This window comes from Fulmarus glacialis, unplaced genomic scaffold (genome assembly GCF_000690835.1).
Source record: "Fulmarus glacialis isolate BGI_N327 unplaced genomic scaffold, ASM69083v1 scaffold2295, whole genome shotgun sequence".
NCBI classification, from domain to species: Eukaryota; Metazoa; Chordata; class Aves; order Procellariiformes; family Procellariidae; genus Fulmarus; species Fulmarus glacialis.
Window position 1 is genome coordinate 149,504 of NW_009214724.1, and position 22,797 is coordinate 172,300.

A 22,797-nucleotide genomic window follows, 5' to 3' on the forward strand; every position below is an offset into this window, starting at 1 on the left:
AAACCCAAACGAAACCCCTGGGACAACTCATATGTTTTCAATTAGGAACGCGGTGAATCACTGACTTGCCATTTGTTTATGGACTCAGTTGAACTGTGACCATAAAGGGTTTGTCTACGGTCAAAACAAGTTGAAAAACAGCCAGGAACAGACCCCAGTCCTCTTGACTCCTGGGTTTTGATTTTAACCACTAGACCATAAATAAAAATGCACTGTATTATGCAAAACAGAATTGTAGTATTTCAGCCGATATTTAAATTGAGTTTTCATAGTACCAAACAAATAAAATCGGTAGCAACAGTACGTTTTGTTTCTTTGAATTCACTCAGGTTTTCAATCTGAAATGAGAAGAAACTGCCGCCATGTTGATCATAGTTTTCATTTACCCAAAGAAATCTTTTCAAACACAGAAGTGTTCTGTGCAGTAAGACAAAGCTGAGCTTTAAACACACTTCAGTATTTAATGTACCTTTTCTATTTCACTAGAAATTATGTATTTGTAGTGATCAGCAAACAAGACCTTGACAAAACCTCCAGGTGTGTCGCCGGGTATTTTCGTATGCTTGACACACAAGCTGCTCTGCTGTGCGTGAACAGCCAGATCTTGCACTAAGCCTCTTGCGGCCACAGATGTTTTTGACAGTAAATCTGATAACAGGAAGCAAGGCAAGAGTCACTAATCATCAGAGGGTTGAATCTTTTGGACCTGAGCTTCAGTGGCTCCCCAGGACCCTTTTCTGACAATGCCAAATACAGGGTTCTGGATGGAAACCAGCACACACCTATAGAGAAGCACAAAGGCTCTGCAGTCCCCAACTGCAGCAGTGCCCATAAAGCAGCTATGCACCCACTCTGCAGCCTAAGAGCGATGGAAAATTCCTTACCTCTAATGCTCCTGCAAACATCCTCAAGTGCACAGCACAGCTTTCAGCTCTAAAACCTCTAACCTGGAACCGTATCAGCTCCTATTCTCCCACTCTGCATGCTAAAAGGATCCATAAAGACAGGATTTGTTGTTGCTTCAAGGACTGACACAGTATTGTATGTTCAGCTTGGCTCTGAATTGCTGGGTCTACACTTCAGGTTGTTTTTAGTGCTGCGTTTCTACTTGTTTTAAACACAAAAGTGTTGTCACGTATCATCAGCTTTAACTCTTCCCAAAGCAGGCTTATTAGTGCTCTCATTGGTAAATTCCAGATATTTTTAGCTTTCTGCTGCTGCACTTTGTTTGCCTTTGATGTAACAAAGATTTAGGCTGTTTGGATATGCCTCAGAGGCTGGCAAAACAGAGCTTAGTGTTGGAAAGATTTCTTCTGCTGAATAAAAATGCATGGCTTGAGGTAACAACAACAGCACTGAGGTCACATTTTGCATGTTGAGAGAAGCAATTCAGACGGACTCTGCATTTCAAGGAAACTTCAGTTTGTCTATTTTAATAATTGGCATAACACTCCTTTGCACTGGAATAATATTTTAAAGATGACTACACAGTCACCTGTTCTTTTATGGAAATTTTTTATGGTTTCCCTAACACAAGAGAATCTTTTTTTGTGCTTAACAAGTGGCCTTCACAATTTACCTCTCTCAGATTCAGCCCACTGGGAGTCATAATCCCATACTGGAAATATCCCTGTATTTCCATGGAAACAAAATACTGTGCCAAAATATGGGCTTAGTTCTTCAGTGAAGACTTCTGAACAGGGAAGAAATAGTTGCATGGGCTTCATGTTCAAACATAATTTGCTAGCGTCTAGAAATAAAAAGAAAATTACTTAAAGGCATAGTAGCCATTTATACACTATATCTAAGCCATTATTCAGGTGTATCAGTGTCCAAACAGATGCAGCTTCTTATTTCTCTCCCTATTCACTTAAGAGAGTGAGCCTCAAAAGCTATACATTTGTTAACAGTGTGCACTTGGGCTTATAAGCAGCACAAGTGCCCATGCTGACAATAAGCCACATACCTAAGTTTTTCTGTAGTGTGCTAAAATAAGGCATTCACAAAGCAATAGCCACACATGTGATCTCCGAGTTAAAGCCTTCTGAACTCTGAGCTTTGGTTCCTCCTACAGAGTAAGCTGTTCATGTCATCACAAGGGTATTTGCAACTTAATAGCACTTCTGTTGTGGTATTAAGATTACTAGATAAGGGGGTCTATTAGAGTGAAACATATCTCCGTATTTCCATCTGTCTGGCAAAGACAAGAACTGGCCGTTGCTATACTAACAGCCTGCTGACCCAGCTTGGTGTTTTTCTCATGTTTTTAAGAGCAAGAAAACAGAATATAGCAGCTTTTGAAACTTCCCTTACACTGTGAAGACTTGTTCTTTCAGCAGCTTCTGTCTCACACTCTGATTCTTCAAGAATCCACAGACAGCAGATTAGCGGTTTGTCAGTCGGTGATTCATTGGGATGGAGCAAGCAACACATGCTTTCTCCACTCCTCACCCCCAATGCCAGCATGTGAGATCCCACAGCTCCAGACCTCGGTTTGCTCATTACACAGCTTTAAACGGTCAAACTCCGAAGAGCAGCAACACAAAGAGAGCAGGGACAATAGCCACTCGAGCACTGCACTGGTATTTGAAAAAACATCCAGCTCAAAGCATACTAGGAACAATTTAGCTTCTCCATCTGCCTTTAGCTTTAAAACACTAATGGCTAAACCAGCCTCCGAAATCCGCAAAATCTGCACCTGTTAAACTGGAAACGTGCAAATGCGAAAATGCAGACAGCAGATGTGCAATAGTCAAGGCATCTCTCGTTTTTTGCTAGGACAGTTTGAAGGCTACTGTTGTCACATCTACCAATTCCTTTCTCTAGTCACCATACTATTTCTGTATGACACAAAGAATTGTATTATCCAGAGAACAAGGCAAGAAGCGAAACTGCTTAGTACCTCCCCAAAAGAGCCTGTAGTCCTTACATCCTGATGAAACTAAAGACAAACCTTTAACCTAAGCAGGAGAGCCTTGTTAGAACATTTGTATTGGAGTTCAGTACCAATAAACAGACAATAACAGTATCTGAACAGAAAAACAAACATTTCTTTGTACTTGCTTACATTACAAACTCAGCAGCTTTTTTAAGTATTCAGTTCAATCTTTCATGTATAAAACTCCCCCGTTTATACTTTGTTTTTCATCTGTGCAATCCAGAAATTTTTTATACAAGGTACAAATTCATTAGTCCCATTTCTCAGTTGTGGAAACTGATACAACACAGCCACAGTATAAATACTAGATCGATTGAAGAACCAGTTCTCAATTCGGCTGCCACCTTTTCTCCCAGATCACACGCAGCAACAAGCCAATCCTACCTTCTGGTTGAGTGTATCTTTTCCAGAGTCAACAGGTAAAGAAAAACATTTCAAAAATATGATGTGGGTGTGAAAAATTTCCCTCTCCTCCAAAGTGTAAGCATGACCTAGACAAAAACGCCTACTTGAGGAAGGGGCAAAACCTGTTTATGCACATTGCACTTTGGAGTAAGTTGGGAAAGACTAAAGCTGTCTTTCCCATGTCTTTTCCCATGTGATGAGAGGGGAAATGCTACAGCTGAAAGCACAAGCAATTTTGCAATAAAATCTCTGCAGTGCACCAAATCTTGGCATTAAGGTGGCAACGGTGCCAGGACACAAGCTATATTCCAGTCAGACTACGTTGTATTAATCATATTTGCACACAATAAAACCAGTTTTTCGCAAGCCTCATTTCCCCTTCTTTTTTATTGAAACAGTTTTCAGCAGCCAATGATAATTTTATTATTGATTTCTGGAGAACATGGAAGCAGCAGTGATTTAAGTACAGGAAAAGCATTCCAAATGAAAGCATCTTGCCTACATCTTACCTACCTCAGAGACAGAAGATAAAACTTTCAACAAGGCCGTAACTTTTGGAGAAGGAGGGTTGACACAGAGGAATCTTTTCAAGCACAATTGAGTCTGTAATTCTTACTAATTCCCTCTCCATCTGCCAATGGTCTGGTGTGAAATTACAGCCAGTTTGAGAACCCCACTGCTTTAGCCCTGCTCCTGTCAAGGGACATCGATCCATCACCTCATTGTGCAACCTGTCCCATTTAAGATCTAGTAATGCCAAGGCCTCCTGCATTACTTGGATCCAGACCTACTAATTACAAGTGTAGCTCACACTGAGAAGGAAGCAGCCAAATAAAATGCTGTGTGAAACCAATCTCTCTGTGCTGCATTTCCAATGGGCCTCACCAACTCCTAGGCTCAGGTGAGTGCTGCAGTGAGGACTCTCTACTGACGTACCTTTATCTTTCTTCCTGCAGTTTGCAGTAAACACAACAAAGAGAAGGCTGTGAATCTTTTGGATTACATGCAACATTTTCCTTTACCAAAGCATGGGCAGTTTTGACAGTACTAGTAAAACAGGAAGGCAGACCAGAATTGTTACTGACTACTGGTCTTCTAGCCAGTCAGGATGAATAAGCAGAGATGAATCATTCAGATAATAAAAAATCCTACTATTTAGCAGACAAAAACGCACTACAAAAGGACCCTCAAATCTCCCTAACTTAAGGATTTAAACACGAATTTTTCAAAAATTCTCAGTTCTGCCCTGACAGCAAATGCAGCCCTTCATGGGTATTTGCAGATCCTGGAGCAAGGGAACCCCGGGGAATCGGCACGGGCCTCGCTCCCTGGCTGGCAGGCAGCAAAGGCAGCGGCAGAGAACGAAGGGCTGCTGGGGTGACGGCTGCGTAACATCACAGAAACTTGTCTTAGCCTCCGCTAACAGCAAGGGCTGAAATAGCTGATGACTCTTGCTTGCATCAAGCCCTCCAAGATTTTAAGCAGCGACTATTTAACTATGCACACAAACCACGGTCAAACCCTGCTGTTCTTCCTGCTCCTTTGACTTTCCTCCCAATAACACCTAGCTTAAAAGAAATGTTCTTTTATGTACTAAATGTGATTCACTAACACAAGCAAACCAAACAGATTGAACAGGAAGGGACAGTCAGCTTCATATACAACACAGATTTCTGAGCCTCTAGTATTAGTGTATCCAGCACACAAACCTAGTGAGACTTGGGAGTTTCCATACATGTGGGAGATCTTACTCACCCCATGAGGATGCAACAGCAATCCTTGATGGGAAAACAAGGAATCTAAAACCTGTGAGAGTTACTTCAATTTGCTTTCATTTTATTTTGAGCTCCCAGCAGTCAGATTAATTCTAGCTGTGATCACAGTGGATACAAATTCAGCAATTTAATGCCCATAATTTCTCAGAAGAGAAGGCTAAAACCTTCAGGCTCTTTTCTTCAAGAAAAAAAGACTTTGTTTGCCCAACCCACCCATTAACAGTATTACTAAACGCTATGCAAGGAAAGAGACAAACACAATGAGAGAACATAGAAGTTATTAACAAGAATTCAAAGTCTAACCTAATTTTGACTTGAAAGCAAACCAAATCACTGTGGCAATACTCTATCAGACAGCCTTGAATTTTTTCAATTCTGAGTTAAGTGGTCCTTTAATTTAATAAGGCTAAGAAATACCACCCTATAAAACAATGCATGAAATTGTATTTTATGTGCAATGTAACATGATGATACTAAAACTGCTGTCAGTTGGCAAGCTGACATTCTCAGTCATGCTAGTAGTAGAACACATGATCGCTGCAGCATGTGTGTAGTAGCTGTTACAATATACTTCAAAATGGAAATGCCATGTCCCTGCCAAAATTAGATTCTTCTAGACAGAAAACAGTGTTATTTTAAGTAGGTTTGTGTCCTTAAACTCATAAAATACAAAACCAAAACTGTTTCAAGCTTCTGAAGTTCAAAATAAGTCAAGTGATTCTGACTTCTCTGGTACTGAACCACCTCCTAAGCAAGACACTTGGTGTTACCAGTGGCCACTGATTTGGGAAGAAGAGAGAAGAGTGACAACATGTTTTATTTTACTGATACCACACCCTCCTCTTCACAAGATAGGTAATTCAAAAGAATCATTCTTCCTTTGCGATGTCAAAGTGTATGGGATGAATGTCATCAGTTTATTTCTGATGTGAAAGTTCACGACAGAGAGTGGGGAAAGGACGAGGCATATAGTTTTTGGCAGGGTCAATGACTTTGACTGCCTTCAATCATTGAATATAAAGATTGTGCTTGGGATATTTTTAAACAACTTTACAGAAAAGTGGCTTAGCAATATCTGAAAGTACAAATGCAGAAAACTAGATGAGGAGCTGATGACACTGGAGATGCTTCCGTTCTTCTTCCTTGGTCTATTTACATGTCTTGAATGGTCTCCAAAAGGCTTCTGCTCAGCATGCACCCTCTGGTATGCAGATACCATTTCCAGATGTTAAATTACAGATAAACTAGATTTTTACATTGTTTTTTCTTTTTTAATCTAGACAGCAGCATGTCCATGTGAAAGAGAAAAAAAAAAGACAGAAAACACGACAGGATCTAATGAATACACTACAACATACTAATGTAATACTTCACTTGCCCCACTTCTTCATTATCATTTCCAATTAATTAATTATAATCATAATCATATTCTAATACTATGCTCTTTAAAGCCCCTACAATGAATAAGTAATTTTTCTTGTGTGCAACAGTTATATATAGCAAATAATGGTCAGACAACAAAAGCCCACATGGAGAAGAAAGGACGACTCTAAGACATAAGAAGACAAACAGATAATTTTGTATGTTAATTTCCCAGTCGAGTGAAAAAAAGGGAAATTGTACTTACCAGGCATAATGCTTTTCCTCTGCAAAAGGCTTTCTAACCTAATTACATTCTCACAACTCCTTGTAAAATGATCTGCAACTATTATCTCTGTTGTACCACAGAAGAAGTCATAGGACAGCAGCTTACCCTAAGAGCGGCCCAGATTTCCCGTTTTCTGCTTGGACCACATCCCATTTCTTTTTTTGCACCGTATCTTGTCACTCAACTTCCCTGAATGCACCAACTTCGCCTGCTTAACTGTAGCACTGTGATCTTCCAGCCTTGGAAGCCCCAGGTTTCCATGTCCCTGGGTACTGCTTTAGGACGCTTGAAACATGCACATTTTTTCCTCTCATCAAACCAAGCATCATTTTGTGGGTAACAACACATTTGCTCTGTGTTTACAGGAACAAGCAACACTTGAGTAAAATGAACAGTTGGAGAAGTGAGGATAGTGCTGAAGCTCTCCTTCTGTCAGATTGAAAGTTAGCAGCACGCTTCATGCTCCATGCCAGCCCCACTGGGATCACCTGAGTCCTTGGGAAATGCCGCCAGTTTGCGAAAGGCACAGAAGTTGTTTTTCTGTTACGGAAATGAAACCCACAACTTTTTTTTTTTTTTAAGCATTTGTTCTTGAACAACTATTTTGCGCTCCTTAAAGGCACTGCCACAAGGCTGTCACAACTGGGAAACACAAACACCAAAAGCACGTGCCTGCAGTCAGATCCAGCACAGATTAACGATACACTTCATGACTTTAAAAGTGGCAGGAACTTTAAACAGATGTATAAATAAGGTCTTGAACAACCAAACCTTTTATATATAACTACTGCCTCATGGATAACTGCTTAAAAGAACAAAAGCAAGTGATCTAAATACAAACTGCAATTACCTGCCACAGCCTCCAAAACTGCTCCTTGCACCATTGTGTTGAACCATGAGCACGTGGATACCTTCCTGCCCTTTGCTTAGCCACTGACCCCGGCTCCTGTGACCCTCACACTGTCCCTAGCCACATTACTCATCTCTCATTCCTTCTCAGTAGACACAGTAACTAGATGACCATAGTTGACATACTGCATTAACCTATTATTAGGTGACCTGACACTCTACCTCACATTTTCCCAGTTTATATTCACAACAATTCTAAACTGAAATATCAAGGGTGATAGGAACTTTTTATCTACAACCTTCAAAGTGGTAATGAGAAAGAAGGCAGGATTGTACGTGACATCCTCAGTCACAGCCTGTGTGATACCATAACCTAGGAAAGTGGATGTGGGCTATTTATCTCCTCCTTCCTTAAAATATGTAACATAATGCAAGTCTGATTATGCAGAAAAAGGTAACTTTACCCCCTTCATCAAAAGTCTCGGAGAACTTGCCTGTCGAGTATTTGAAAGATGGAGAAGTCATGCAAAAAATTTTATGAAACTAAAAGGCCTTATGCAACCTCTCAAAGCCTATCTGCCATAAAGAATGGGCAAAGCTTTCTAAATTAACTTGTTCAGCTGACGCAAGACACTCCCCCTGCCTTGCCTCTTCTCAAAATGAGTCACTGATGTGGCCAACCGAGGAATGGGAAAGAGGAAAACCTATTCAAAAATGACCCTCCCAGGACACAGGAGAATCTGCTGGCTAAAGGTGTAGCCTGCCATATGCACCAAGGGTAAAAGAAATCACCTTGTTATTCAAAGCCAAGCTTGCACCAGGGGCAAGAGCAAAATATAGTGGAATCTAAGAAAGCAATTAGACTTATTAAGCTTTGGTTTCCTTGACACCCATAATCACTTGAAACTGTACTACAGCAACATGGCTTGTGACCAAATACAGCTTGCAGATAACAAATTCAAGGGAAACACCTAAAATGAAAGTGCAATGAATAGTGAACGATATATTTGCTAATAAAAGAAGCATCTGCTAACTGGAGTAGCCCAACCAGTAACTGGTTTTTGTTCAACAAGAGGCAATATTCCAAACGAAGTCAATGACAAAAAAAAATTAAGATACTCACCAGCAAGTGTATAATCCATATCAAAACCAAAGCACTTTATCTTTTCCATGGCTAAACTTCTGTTTACAAAGACCCTGTAAAGAGAGAAGAAATAAAGCCATAGGTATGAGCATTTTCAAAATTATCACGTTTTAGAATAAACACATTCTGCCAGCTGTCAGGATGTCTGGCTCTCTTAGGTCAAAATCAGAATGTGTACCTGAAAATGGAAGCATGTTTCATTTTCTGCCATGAGTTCTCCTGAAGCAAAGCCATGACTTTGCAGGGTTATTCAAATTATTGGTATGCTGTCTAAAGACATACACACATGCATGCACACACACAATGGCTTTGCATGTGACCCGCAAAAATTCCTAAGAATAGAAGTGCAAAATCTCTGGAAGCAGAATTCAGAGCTCAAGTGAGAGGAAACTGAAAGCAGAGGATGGGAAGCAATACAATTTGCTTGATTAAAACAAATTATTACAAAGAGGTAACAAGGAAAGGAAAAGAAAATAACATTTCTGTGAATAAACTCACAGCATTTGAGCCCTCTTTGGAACTGTATCTGGAAATTCAAAGCAAACCTAAACAGATCCGTTTCCACATTTACACCAATAGCGTTAAAAACATTTAATAAAGGTCTGAAAAACAGTGACTGAGATAAATTTTCATCCACAAGAATATGCTATTTCTATTGTGAAAATTTTTGTTTATAACTCCCCTGCAACTCCTCGACAAAACTGCTATTTTTTAAATTCCACTTTTACCATTAATGCTTATTGCAATGAGAATCTAAGCTGAATACTTCCAGGCCCTTTTTGATTACAACATTTTAATACACCGTATTCAATTTAGTTCAAGTAAATAACACGGTAAAGAAATAGGTCAGAGAATACACCAAAAGCTTTTCTTGCTTCCTGTTCCAACTACTACAGTAACTAAGCTGCTTATGTTTCCCCAGAACATTAAACTATATAGCAGATCTGTAATTCAACAGGACTTCTCTCCACTGTCTGTCTTATCTGAACTTTAAGAACGAGAGTCAGAACTCGGCTGTGGGATGGAAGCTGAGCTTCTCAACACCGATCTCAGACAGAAATCCCCCGTACTGCTCGAGCTGTGATGCCGAGACAAAATTCTCCTGTATGAGAGAAGTCTGAGAGCCTTCACCTGTACTCTGATTTCAGTATTTGAAAATTCTCCGAATATTTAATAAGTGCATTGCCCTCAGCAGAGTAACTATCCTCCTAAAAACTGAAATCGGCAGCACTGCCGTGCAGGAGGAGTGGCGCAGGGACAGCGATACAGCAATGGAGACGGCAAGTGCAAAACCAAGCACTCGTACATTCTGAAAAGCTGAAAGAAACCACTGGGAGATTCTCCTCCGCACGCACGTTCTGGGCAGGTGGCCGGCATAACGTGCCCGTTTAACTGCCCGTGTCAATCCGCTGCAGCTTGGATTTTAACAGCAAACTGCTAACATCAAACTGTCACACTTCTATGCAAGGCGTCTTACCTCATCTCTCACCGATGTGCTCCTTGTTTAGTTCGCAGCAGTCTGATTCATCTACTTGTCTGAATCATATTACACAATTCCTTTAAAACTTCCCTAGTACCGATGCAATTTTGCTTGGATCTGATTTGACTTCAGAAGATCATTATGTCTGAACCAAGCCTTAAAGTACTGTATATCTTCTTGGACAGTGTTCTAGAAAACACATCTGTGGCTAATTTAACCAGTCACTGGATATCGTTGTTGTTCCACACAAATCCACTTGGAATACAGTTTCTCTGGCAATAGTATACTTTCCCCCTAACCTTGCACACTCTCTCTGGGAGTCACAGTTTCCTGGCAAAGTGCCTGCCTTTGACAATGGGGCTTGTCACTAAGGGGCCTCAGAGGTTATAGATGACACTCTTTTCTGACAGATTTATGTATTACCTAAACAAGACAAAGTGATGGGAAAAAAACTGGAAACTGGTAAAGAAATGCCTTTTGGAAATAGGAGATGGGATCGTAAATCACTAAAATTCACTCCTGAAATAGCTGGCTTTTGAGTAGGCGGAGCAAATTATCTGAATCTGCAGTCTGAATCCATGTTTGTCTTTTAGACAAATCGAGATAGCTCTCATTTACAAGAGGCCAACGCGAAATGCTATTTGGTACTAAACACAGTCTCACACTTTGTATAATGAAGATGATTATGTTCTGTTGCTGCTGATGCCAGGAAGCACTATTTATTAGCTAATTCAAGCACACGATTTCTGGTTTCATGTTTGTGCAGTTTGTTTCTGAAAGCTTTAAGAAGGAATAACACACCTCCGGGGGACACTAGCAACATTTTTTGTCCAACCTGCGGAGTCCAATTTTGTTCTTGCCTTTAGGCTTAGCCCCTGGAGCACAGTTTTCGGTCCTTCTGAACAGGACAGGAATAGGAAGGGAAATTTAAAGAAGCTCAGAAGAGCGTTTCAAAATTGCAACATTTGGGAACAGTTTCCCAAATGAGGACAAAAACCAAGCACACAGATGGAGCTGAATGCGCTTATAAAAAGGGTAATACGACAGTGCCTGTGGAAGACGAAAACAAGGGAGCTGTGACCCAAGAGATCTCTTCCAGTCCAGCCTGCCTATGTTTAGATGATGATGACACCAAACTGACCAAAAACTGTGGAAAGATCTCTAAGCCTCTGACATTTTTTCATTGCTTGCTTTCAGAGTATTTAGAAACTGAACCCCGGGACAAAAAAAAAATGAGCACATGTTGATACTGAAGATCTGGAAAAGTTTACCAAAGGCAATGAAACGAACAACATCTATTAGCATACTTTTGTTCCAAAATAAGTCTTATGGCTAAAACATGACAATTACTATACCAGTCCCCTCTTGGTAACAGCTGGTGAAGATCTCTCTTTCTCCATCAACTTGTAAATACTGCCTATGACCTAGAAACCGTACGTGGCAGGGTCTAATCATGCCCCAACAGTGCACAGGACCTGGCAGATTTCAAGGCACCCTACCGACTGATTTGACATGGTAATTACTTCACCCACCAGTCCTGAAGTGAAATAGAGCAAATATTTAAAAAAGCTAAAGAAGGCTATTACACAACATGTTCAGGACAGGAAATGAGAACACTTTAATCAATTTAAACTTGGATATGCCTTGGCAGATTAAATGGCAGACTAAACAGTGGCAAAAAAAACCCTGAACCAATTTCACTTCTCTTGTGAAGGCCCAGCCAGATATTGGGTTATTTTGTAGGCACTCAGGACCTCAACTTTAAATCCTGATAAAGAAAGACGTCTCCAATGCACCGTGCTCCCTGGACACAAGGGGCTAAGTAGATACTTACAAATACTCCCAGAAGCTGACCAGCTTAATTCAGGGTATTTACTCAAAGTAGTAAATATCTGCAGTATCCTAGAAACTAAAGATAAAAGTTGACATTAAATCACCACAACAGTTTCTGGGAAGAGCCAGGTGCTTCTCAGAAGCTGCAGACTTAACCCGTTTCAAAGCTGTGCTTAGATCCTAATCGATGGTACGCTCAGCCTGATTTCAAGAATACCGGTCAAATGTGTCTATTGGCTACAAAAATGTAACGTCTCCACAGAAGGCATGGTATAGAGAAATGACAAGAGTTGTTTTTAATGACTATAAAGCAAAACCAACTCTAAGACCCTAAGAACCATAACCACCTGAGAGAAAATAGCCTCTGGTCTCTAAAGGAAAGAATGAGATGACAAGTTTTTTACAGCTTGTCTAGATAAACAAAGATCAAAGCAGCTTCCAGATTACAAACAGTCGAGATAAAGTCAGAATAAGAGGAAAACTAAAATCACCCAACATTTTTAGGCAAGGAAGTTTTAATCTAGAATAATTTTTCCACTTGCCAGAGCCAGAAGAAATCACACTTTCCCTTCCCCTGATTTTGTTCTTTTTTCCACTCAGAAAATAATCATTTTAACTAGGACCGCTAGAATTAAAAATTAAGCTGATCTAAAAATTTAACAGCACTGGGCAGTAAGACAAATCAAACTGCAGGCATAGCATGAGAACACCCTCTCCATTCCTTGTGCTGAGAGGCAGAGGTGAGTATTGCCTAAACCCAACTCCCCAGCTCCACGCCTGCCTGCAACCAGAGCATCTCCTTAAATAGGACATTGCCTTTCTTTTGCCTTCATCTTTCCTTCCTGATGAAAAACCAAGCTTTATATTTCTGCTTTGAGGAACATCCCTGTGAATCTCCCACAGTTTTGCACTCCCTGTGCAGTGTGGCTGGAGCAGCCCAAGGTGTCGGTGCTTGTGGGGAAGCCAGTTGAGGGACCGTATCCAGCCCCATCGGCTCCCAGAGCCAGCACAGCTGGGAGTGGGGAGGCAGCAGCCTGGAATTGGGGTGGCTTAGCCTGGCACAGATCCACACCTTCAGAAAAATGAACTTGAGGAGCTGTTTAAGGGAAACCATGAAGCACATTTCCTCCCTAATGAGTTCTTCCTCAAAGATTAAACCCTGCATCTTGACCACAGCAGAAGGCTCTCCATGATGACATTATTTATTTTCTTTTTGAGCTCTACGAATTGTGCTGGGTAAGAGAAAAATGTGTTGTATCGCAAGGAAGAAGAAACTGCTGAGCATGCATAAAGGGAGTCACAGAGCCCTGATATCCTCAACACTGCAATTCACAGTCCTTTATATTTTCACAAGAGAACTAACCTCGGTTTTGTTACTGTTCTTGTCAATCAATTCCGAGGCAGGAACCTAAATCCCAACTCTTCTCGAGTAACACCGGAGAGGAGCGAATGCAGAGAGAGAGAAATGTTTTTATTTTATTTGTGCAAAATCTCAAAAGCATTGTGTGCCCTGAATGAAATTTGCATGTATAATATTCTTGTAATATGACTGACAAAATAAACAAAATGCACAGAATTATACAACTAAGGAAGAACTTGGCACATGGCTCACAACTCCTCATAGCGAGAAAATGAAAATGAACAATGTGAGGCGAGGTTTCTGGAACAGAGCACTTTTATAATGATTTTCCAAATGCGTCTAGAAATACCTCGCAGCAAGAAGCATTCTTTGTCAGGAGAGTATGTTTCACTGGAAATACAAAGAAACTTGCAACAGTGCTGAGTGGAACAGCAAATACAGTGGGAGCTGGCTAAGCATGACCTACGTGTGTGTTTAAAAAAGACTGCGGTGGACAGTTGGGCTTGAGCCAGCCACGAAACAGGGACTAGTTAGCCAGAAGGCTCAGATTCCTGCTTCCTGAAAGTTTAGGCACTTTGGTTAATCTTCACTTTATGGACAACTTCCATGTTTTAATATGCTAGAAGAGTTAAAAAGAAATACGAGGGAACTAAATGGATTAGCTTTTAATAGCCTCCCATGTCCAAGTTCCCCACAGCCTCTTTAAAAAGGCTAATAATGAAAAAAAATCCCACTACTCCATCCAGACAACTGGATGTTCTCAGTATTACTAGCTAGTCCCCAGATGTTGTGTGGCTGGGGGAGATGTCTCACTACACGACATTATAGTTCTGGTTACAGGTGACTTCTACCAACAGCAATGAACTCAGATGAATCCCTCACTGACCTTACTTATCTGGCACAAATCATGTGAGCAACCTTAAGAACCCAAAGGGGTGCTGGATGCTTTGGTACCTGTCTTAGAGGGGATAATAAATAAACTTTTTTAAACTACTAAAACCAATGTAATCATTCTTTTGCTGAGTCTTGTCTCTTTAGGCAGGTAATGACCACTCCATATATTATTATTTATCATACCATTTTGGTCTTTTTTTTACGATGTTAGATTTTCAGACTTCCGTTTTATTCCTTCTTCAACCGAAGAGGAAGATTCTGACAGGTCAGTATGTTTGTAATTGTATTTGGAGATAGTGTTTGGGCTCGAGATGACTTTAGGCCGATGAAATGGTATCAGATAGGGAAGACAGAAGAAGGGCAACAAAATTTCCTAGCCACTTCTGGTAACATTTCCAACATAGTGTCCTGCAATTTCACAAGACTAACTGTCCTTGCACAATTATAGTGACATAAAACTGGAAAATCAGGTTACGACTGGAGCTTAAAAGTCTGATGAGGCTGCATCCAGAAAGACGACTATGAGCACTTCCCTCTGAAATTCAGAAGGAATCAGATGGAAGGAGATAGCCTTGGCTTTGGCCATTTCCATTGTTTGGGTTTTCTTCCCAGGCAACAGCAAAGTGCCAAGAAGCTCACATATGGATTCCATCCCAAAATAACACCCGTCTGCTCTGTGAAACTATTAAAGCTAGGGATCATGGGACATTTTCAATGTAGTTTCTTTATTATTAATTTGGCAAGTGTTCTGCTTTCTCATAAGCTCGCCCATTCTGCCGCCTTAACACTCCCTCCCCTCCTCTCTCCAATGTCCGAAGCACTAAAGCAAAATAATGAGAGAGCCACATGCTGCTCTCCGCTACACACATGCCACCGCACGAGTTCAAGGAGGCTGCACAAAGACATATGAGGACAGCCCACGGCCAGCAATGCCTACAGAGCTACCTCACTTACAGTTATATGAAAACACCACACATCGCCTATCCAAACGTGTCTGATGAAAAGAGCATTTTCAGACTGGTAAAGATTTTTTTCTCATTTGCCACCTCAATGAACGGATCATTTTAAAGAGACTTTATATATAGCTACCCAAATAGATAAACAGTTTCAAGCCTCATAGCCTGGTTTATATAACATTTCCACCTATTTGCAATCACTGATGATGCAGTATCAATAAAGTGAAGAAACAAAATTAGCAGTGAATAGCCCAGAATTTACGAATTTGAACAAACTAAAATACATCTTTAACCCTAGAAATCAAAACAACCAATTGGTAATTCTTTTGCTTTGTCATTATTAAAGTATATACCATTTTTTTTACCCAGGATCTCACTGTATATTAACAGCTTAAATCACTTAACTCATATTACCACCATAAGATGCTTTGAAAGCAAACCGAATTACAAAACTATGAAGCAACTTATTCAATACTCTATGACCGGTCAGCAGGAGAATTAGGATTAGGAATCATGATGCCACATCCCCCACGCTAGCCAGTAAACAACAGAGCAAGAAAACAAAACTAAAACAACAACAGAAACCCCATGTTCAGGATGAGAAGTCTCAAATTACTCTGATGCAAAATGGTAAAAGCATCCCAAAGTCTGTATGTTTACCAAAAAGGCCATCTCTGCCTTACTGCCCTGTTAAGACAAAACCACAGAATAAAAGTAAATGCAAATACCTGTTTCCTGGATCTTGGTAACTGTCAGTAACAAGAGTGGATGGAACACCAACTTTTTCCATTATTTGCTTTAGCTAGATGTGGTTGCTATTTAAACCCTAAAGAGCTATGTGAGATAATCCAGAGGGTGCCTAGAAGTGCTCACTCCAAGTTAAAAAATAGACACTAGGGCAATTTGGTGGCTCAGAGTCAACCTAGTTCTTGCCTAATTACAATCACGTTAAATGACAGTACTCCTCCAGAACAAATGACCTAGTGATTATCCTCTACCCGGAAAAGTCAACAAGCAGTGCATGAGGGAGGTGGCCTCACAACCACACACACTAAGGAAAAGCTACCTAACAGCTACACATCCATCTTATTTCCGAATTAAAATGTATGTTGCCAATAGCACAGTAACATCGTATCCTCTTACCAGTGACCTCTGCTAGAGAATGAATAACATCTAGCTTGTATATTAATTCATCTTTAGACCTCACCTCCAACAGGCGCCAACAATGTTGTATAACAAGGTTTGTGGCTGATAGTAACACTAGCTAACCAAAAGTCTTAGTTAAAGTCATCAGAAATACCCTGAAGATTAGACCCCACCACTTCTCCTCCCCTACAGATTTTTCTGATTCGTGATGTTGCTTTTATGCCCCTTGAACTCTACAGCATAGCATACATGTTCATTTCGCAAGCTTTGCTTAGTTCATTAATAACCTCAATACTCTAATTTCTTAAGCAGCTATACAAACTGATCCAAACAGCACACAAAACTTTTGGGAGGAAAACAGCTATGAGAGGAAAACAGCTATAAATATTTGATTTTGAGCATTCTTGCCTATGGCATTCAGACATGATTATGATATAGTCATCACACTCTGAGTCAGTATGCATTACACCAGTTAAACCAGTCTCAGCTGGGATTTCTGCCAACAATATTATATGTTGAACATCCATCCATCAAGTATGATACAATAAGAAGTGCAACACCTGAAAAAACACATGAATGACCACAGTAAAATACGACTATTAGAGTGGCATCTTCAGAGCTAATTTTTTTATATTTTTTTAAAAGTTTCATGCCCACAAGAACATTATTTTTATTTTTTAAGGTAAATTGTTTTGCTTGGATTGGAAAATTTTCCCCTTATTTTATGCTGCTTCAGCATTTACAATTCAAGCATATAAAATCTGGCATAGTTCATGAGAACCAGGAAGGTAAATCAATTGGTCTAGGTATCTCCACTGATACGAAGTAAACATGAAGTAAACAAACAGTGAAACAAGTTTTTAAAATTTCACACTTCAGAAAACCAAGCATTACTAGCAGCATTTAGAAAATCCCAATGAATGACTTTGAGCCCAACTGGGCTTCCAACATTGGTATCAAAAGCTAGCCCCAGTTATGCTCATCTGTAAATGTGGCCCAGCTGCCAAGCTCCTCCAGCCTTCCAGATTGGGCCCATAAAATCACTGGGACCAGCTTTAAGGTAAAAAAATTTCATAGTTTTAAATTCAATGTTCTTTTTTATTGTTTTTGTTTCTAAGTCACTTTACATTCATGTTTTCAAGTTTTTTTTCTTTAGCTGCTAGATTAAGAAGAACAGACAGAAAAAAAGAGACTGAAAGAGAAAGAAAAACAAAGAGAAAGAAAAAGGAAGGAAGAGAACGAAAAGAATCTTGACAATGAATGCCTTGTCTTTTATATCTCTTTTTCATAAAATTGACAGTGCTTCAGCAATATCCAACAGTCAGAGCATACTTGGACCTCAATGAAACAAATTTACATCCTAGAACTGATGACTGTGACCAGCACACATATTTTACATCTGAAAAATTATTAAAATACTAAAAACTACAATATAAAACAACAAGGGGAAATAACTTCAGTCCTACTCTATCATGTTAAGTCTGCACTTATCTTTTAAGTAACATCACATCTGTTAACACTAAGATAACAAAAAATACTAGAAATAGAAATCTGACAACACTGCCTGTGGAATGAGGTTGTTTCAGATTCTTACAATACTGGATTATCAAAATAACTCCCATGAAACTGGTACACCAAAGCCATTAATAGCACAGATTTATACTACAGTCTTGGCATCAGGTTTTCTCATTCTCTCCCATTCTCTCCCTCTCTCTCTTTAAAAGAGGATAGTAATTTCAAAACGAAAATGTGCCTCTCCTTAATGTATTTCCACTGTTGTGCTTTCCATGAAAATCTGAAGTGCCAGCAACATTTCTGCTCAGTATGTTTTGAATAAGACATTTCTAGATTCTAAAATGGGATACTTAAACTGTACCACAGACTAATTTTGAACTACCAGATCCCAGCTCCTAGTGGAAAACCCTCCTTTAAATGAGTGCATTCTCATCTTCCATAAGGAAATTCTTTCTGAAAGTTAAGATTTCTTACATGAGTAAGGGTAAACATGATGAGGACTTGAATGTGTGAGCTCTTAAGGACAAGTACTGCTTCCTTTGGATCTTGTACACCACTTAGCAGACTGTCAGCACCTAACCATAACAAATGTTGAGGAAGTATTTAGAAAAAAAAAAATAGGCCTTACTCTGACTTCATTTCCATCAGTCTAAATCAGGAGTAACACAACTAAAGTCACAGGTAAAATTATAACACAAAGGTAAACCTGTCAATGACTTCAACAAGGTGAAGATTTTTTGCCAGGGAATGGTATAAAATCCCTCTCTTTTTACGTTACGTTCATTAGATGTTTCCATATCTGACAAACCAGCTGACACTGAGAGACTCAAATAATGCCACCACTTAAGACATGTTCCCAAACATATTCACTGGAAATTGGAAAGCTTCAGAAACGCATCACAGGATCCATTACTTAGCCTTACCCATTGCAACTTGCACAACCTGGCCTATCATATGATGCTAAGGCGTTTTTCTCTAATTAGATTCCATGTGGAAACTCAAAAGATAGCACTTCCAAAACACTTCCAAAACTGTATATGAATCACAAATGCAACGTGGCATTTAAGCAAGAGGTTGGGAAACTTGACTTCTTTTTCTGTTTCTATATCAGACATACGTCTCCCCAACTCCTGCTGAAAAAACATCATACTGCATGACTTCTCAAATTAAACAAGCTAAACTTTGAAGATACACCTCCCACAAACAGAATACTGATAATTACTTGATGCGGTTGTTTTTAACTGTGTAACGGTCCAGACATCTGATAAGGATACAGACTACATCCATCTTCTATGCTCTATGCCTGGAACCTTGAGAGCTGTGGGCTAAATTCTAGGCTCAACCAAACCTCCAATGTGATCTTGTGAAAACAATCTAGTGTCTGTACTTTGATTCCCAAACTATAAAATGAGAGTGGTAATGTTTCTTTTATTCCGTACTCTATCTTGTTTATTTAGACTGTAACTGTTTTACAGCAAAGATGGTTTTAGGCACACCTACCACAGAAAAGGAGGCTGAGATCTTGCCTAGTGCTTCTACATGCTTCTGTGGTGCATGTAGAATCATACTAGATATAATGCTCAAACACTTAATTTCTGATCCCATTTGATTTCCTCCTTATTCGTATTTGTGCATTCCAGTGTCTAAGGCTATGCTCTCCCAGTGTGCACTGCAATAATTACTATAACACTTCTGCCACTGAGTATTTCTTGACTTGAAAGCTTCTATCCCAAAATCTAACTTTGATTAATCTTTCGACTGCATTAAGAAAGGATACCCTCGCTTGCTCTAGTACAACAGTACTCTGCTGTTTGTAAATTCCTGCAGGCCAATACTGTGCTATCTTCTGAGTTCTCTTCTACTAACACTTCTGCAAGAAAGGTGAGAATGACTTTTCTGTTTTACCAACAAGCAAAAACCAAGAAATGTGGGGTTTATGCTTAGTTTATTTCCCCCTGACTCAGCATTTTAGTTTTGGGGTTACATGAACAACTTACCGGTGATAGGCTTCCCGGCGGTACTTTTTCAGAGCGTGCCCATCCATGTTTGCAGGGAGATCTGCTGCATTCTGGAGTCGGTCGCTCCATGAGGTTGTCATCTTCAAATGCTTATATATTTCTGAAAGAGGCAGAGGAGAAAAGCTTGCTTAAGTTCAAGGTTTGTTTCACCAGAAAGTTGTCTGTTTCCTGGTACGAAGAGATGCAATGCCACTCAGGAAGTCTTACAAAGTACCCGGTGGAATGATCTGAGTTTGCAGGTCAAGTAAGATGCTTTCCTTTCAGATGTTTGATGAGATAGGGTGTTAAAAGAGAGAGCTGGGAAGGCTTTTCCACATGGCTGGAACTGCAAAGATATTCCTATCCGTTGTGGTGAAAATGCGTTTAGAAACAGAGACCTTGTTTTCATTGCTGAAAAGGGGTATTTTTTGACCCTAGAGTTACTAATATGCATTAGCTACAGGTGATGGAAAACCTACCCTTTATACATGAGATAAATTAGGCAGGGCAAACCCTACAAACTGACTGACCTTGCCACTTTCACCACACAGTAAAAATAAAGAGCCTTGTGCCTGGCCATTTGATCTCTAAGCAAAGACAAAGCTTCAAACTGACGCTAAATTAGCAGAAACAATTGGAAGGAAAGTAGAAAGATGATCTTTTGTTCTCTGCAGGTCAGCCGCATTCAGACAGAGCAAGAACGCACTGCAAATCTGTAACACCAGCAATGCAAATATTCACCAACAGATCTTCACAAACATCTGCACCCCTTCACAAGTACTGGTTGCCAAAACCAAACCACTGGACAGTTCTTCTCATTAGGAAGGCCCTGCAGTGAGGAAACAGGGGTACTTTTCCCAATTGTGTTATTAGCACACTGGGGCAATCCTGCTCACCCCCTCCTCCAGCCAGATACATGTCCGGCTGTGTCCCTGGCACCAGGTGGGATGATGAAGCAGCCCCACGGTGAGCCAGTTCAGCTCACCAGTCCAAGTCCTCACCCATCAAAACTAACTGACCAAAAGCAAACAAAAACTGGGTAGTTTGCCACTGGTCAGCAGGCTGAACCCAGCTCAACCTGCCACAACGCTATCATTAGAGCCAGTGCGAAGAACGGGGTGGGAGACGCATCCCACAGTTACACCAAATTAGGTATAACATGAAACCACATTCTTGTGTAACCCACACAACTGCTGGACCGCAGGGCTTAGCTTGTTTGCTCTTCCTTAAAAGAAACAAAACCACCCACAAGCTACACGGGTAATGATACAGCAACCATTTCTAGACACCTTTAAAATACGACTGCCCTCATTTTACAGAAGGGAAACTAGATGATTTCAGCAAAGTAGAGAGTAGAGCAAGTGTCCAAGCCAGCATTAGAAGTCACGGTGCTTTCGGCGGTCACATGCGTGCTCGCTCTCCTAGAGGAGATATGTATAATTTTTTAGTTTTAAATTTGATTAAAGAGCAACAGTTGCAATTGCCAGAGCATTTGTTAGTTGTTGGTCATAAAACCATTTATGACCAGCAACCTACTAGCTGCTGGTCATAAAAATCAAACAGACGGCAAACAGCTTGTCTGTAAAAAATATGTTCCTCCCTCCCCCAGCATTCTCTGCTTGTCTCCCGGTTACTATAACCAAGGTTTACAAATGCATCTTCTGCCACATCCTAAAGGTCACCAAATTTAGGCCCTGGCAGGCAGCCCAAGGGACCGCATGCCAGAGCTGAGAGCTCTCCCCCCCGAATTCCCTGCAACACACCCAGGAGAGGAGGTCACCACAGCGAGAGGGCGACGGGCCATTCCAGCCAGCCGCAACTTCCACAACAGGGCATGCAGGGAGAAGCCGCTTCTAAAATAGCCCAGGCTCCAGCCACCGAGGGCTTACAAGTAATTGCCAGCTATTTAAGCCTTGCCCAAAGGCAGATGGAAGGCAGCACAGGGCACAGAACTAAACAGCCTGCAAGCACCAACCCGTTCCACTTCAAAGGCAGGGCACTGCCTGCAGCAACGCTCCTTACGGGCAGCAAGGGCTGCAGCAGTCCTGATGGAGGAGAGGGGCCTCGGGAGAGCAGCAGTGCCCGTGCAAGAGTGACAGACTCCAGGTCAACAGCCGAGACACATGCGGCACAGTGAGGGATCTGGTATGACCCCAAGACTGCAAACTACAGAAAGGGCTTGTGTCCCGTGAGGGTGGAAAAATCATCTACTCCATGGACGTTTCAAGATGGTCCAGAACATCACTACCTTGGTCTTACCTGGAGATATTTTAAAGCTACTAACCCAGAGCTACAGATTCAGATCCAAAAGACATATATATTTAAGGCCTCTAAAAGGCAAGTTAAATAGCTCTGAAAAAACTGTTGCATGGCTGGCCTTATGACTCGTAGACAGGTCCAGGTCTAGGTCTTCCAGCTGAAACAAGTCCAAATCCAAGCTTCCTGCCATTTAGAAGGGCTACACTATTCTGCTTACCCAGCCAGACACATAGCAAGATTCAAAGATCTACACCCACAGCCAAAGCCAGAGACTTTCCATTCTGCCAGCCTCTTCTTCCCACTTCATCTGCTTCCCATCACCATCATACCACATCAGAGATGCTGACAGAGGTACTAGGACAGGACTGCTCCCAACAGCCATCCATGCCAGACACCTGATAGTTTGCCAATTGCATTCTAAAAAATATCCTAAAATCCAGATGGCAGAAGAACTTTAGCAGGTTACCTTTAATAACAACCTTTCTAAAATGAGGAATCAGTGAAGCAGTTTGAGCTCCTATGTGATAAACTCTCCGCTACAGTAGGAGAAACCAGACTGCATCAGACACGCACTGTGTGCGCTGGGATTCAAAAAGTT

General features: G+C 40.7%; 1 protein-coding gene across 1 annotated transcript in view; it reads right to left on the reverse strand.

Moving 5' to 3' along the window:
* NT5C2 (5'-nucleotidase, cytosolic II) overlaps positions 1 to 20,054 on the reverse strand; it is a 40,434-nt gene extending 20,380 nt beyond the window's left edge. Inside the window, exons 1-2 of the mRNA XM_009578651.1 lie at positions 19,941 to 20,054; positions 8,739 to 8,812 (exon numbers count right to left, since the gene is read on the reverse strand). Of these exons, the coding sequence (XP_009576946.1) occupies positions 8,739 to 8,812; positions 19,941 to 20,041 (175 nt within the window). The 5' untranslated portion in view covers positions 20,042 to 20,054. The remainder of the gene's footprint in view (positions 1 to 8,738; positions 8,813 to 19,940) is intronic.
* Positions 20,055 to 22,797: the final 2,743 nt, after the last annotated feature.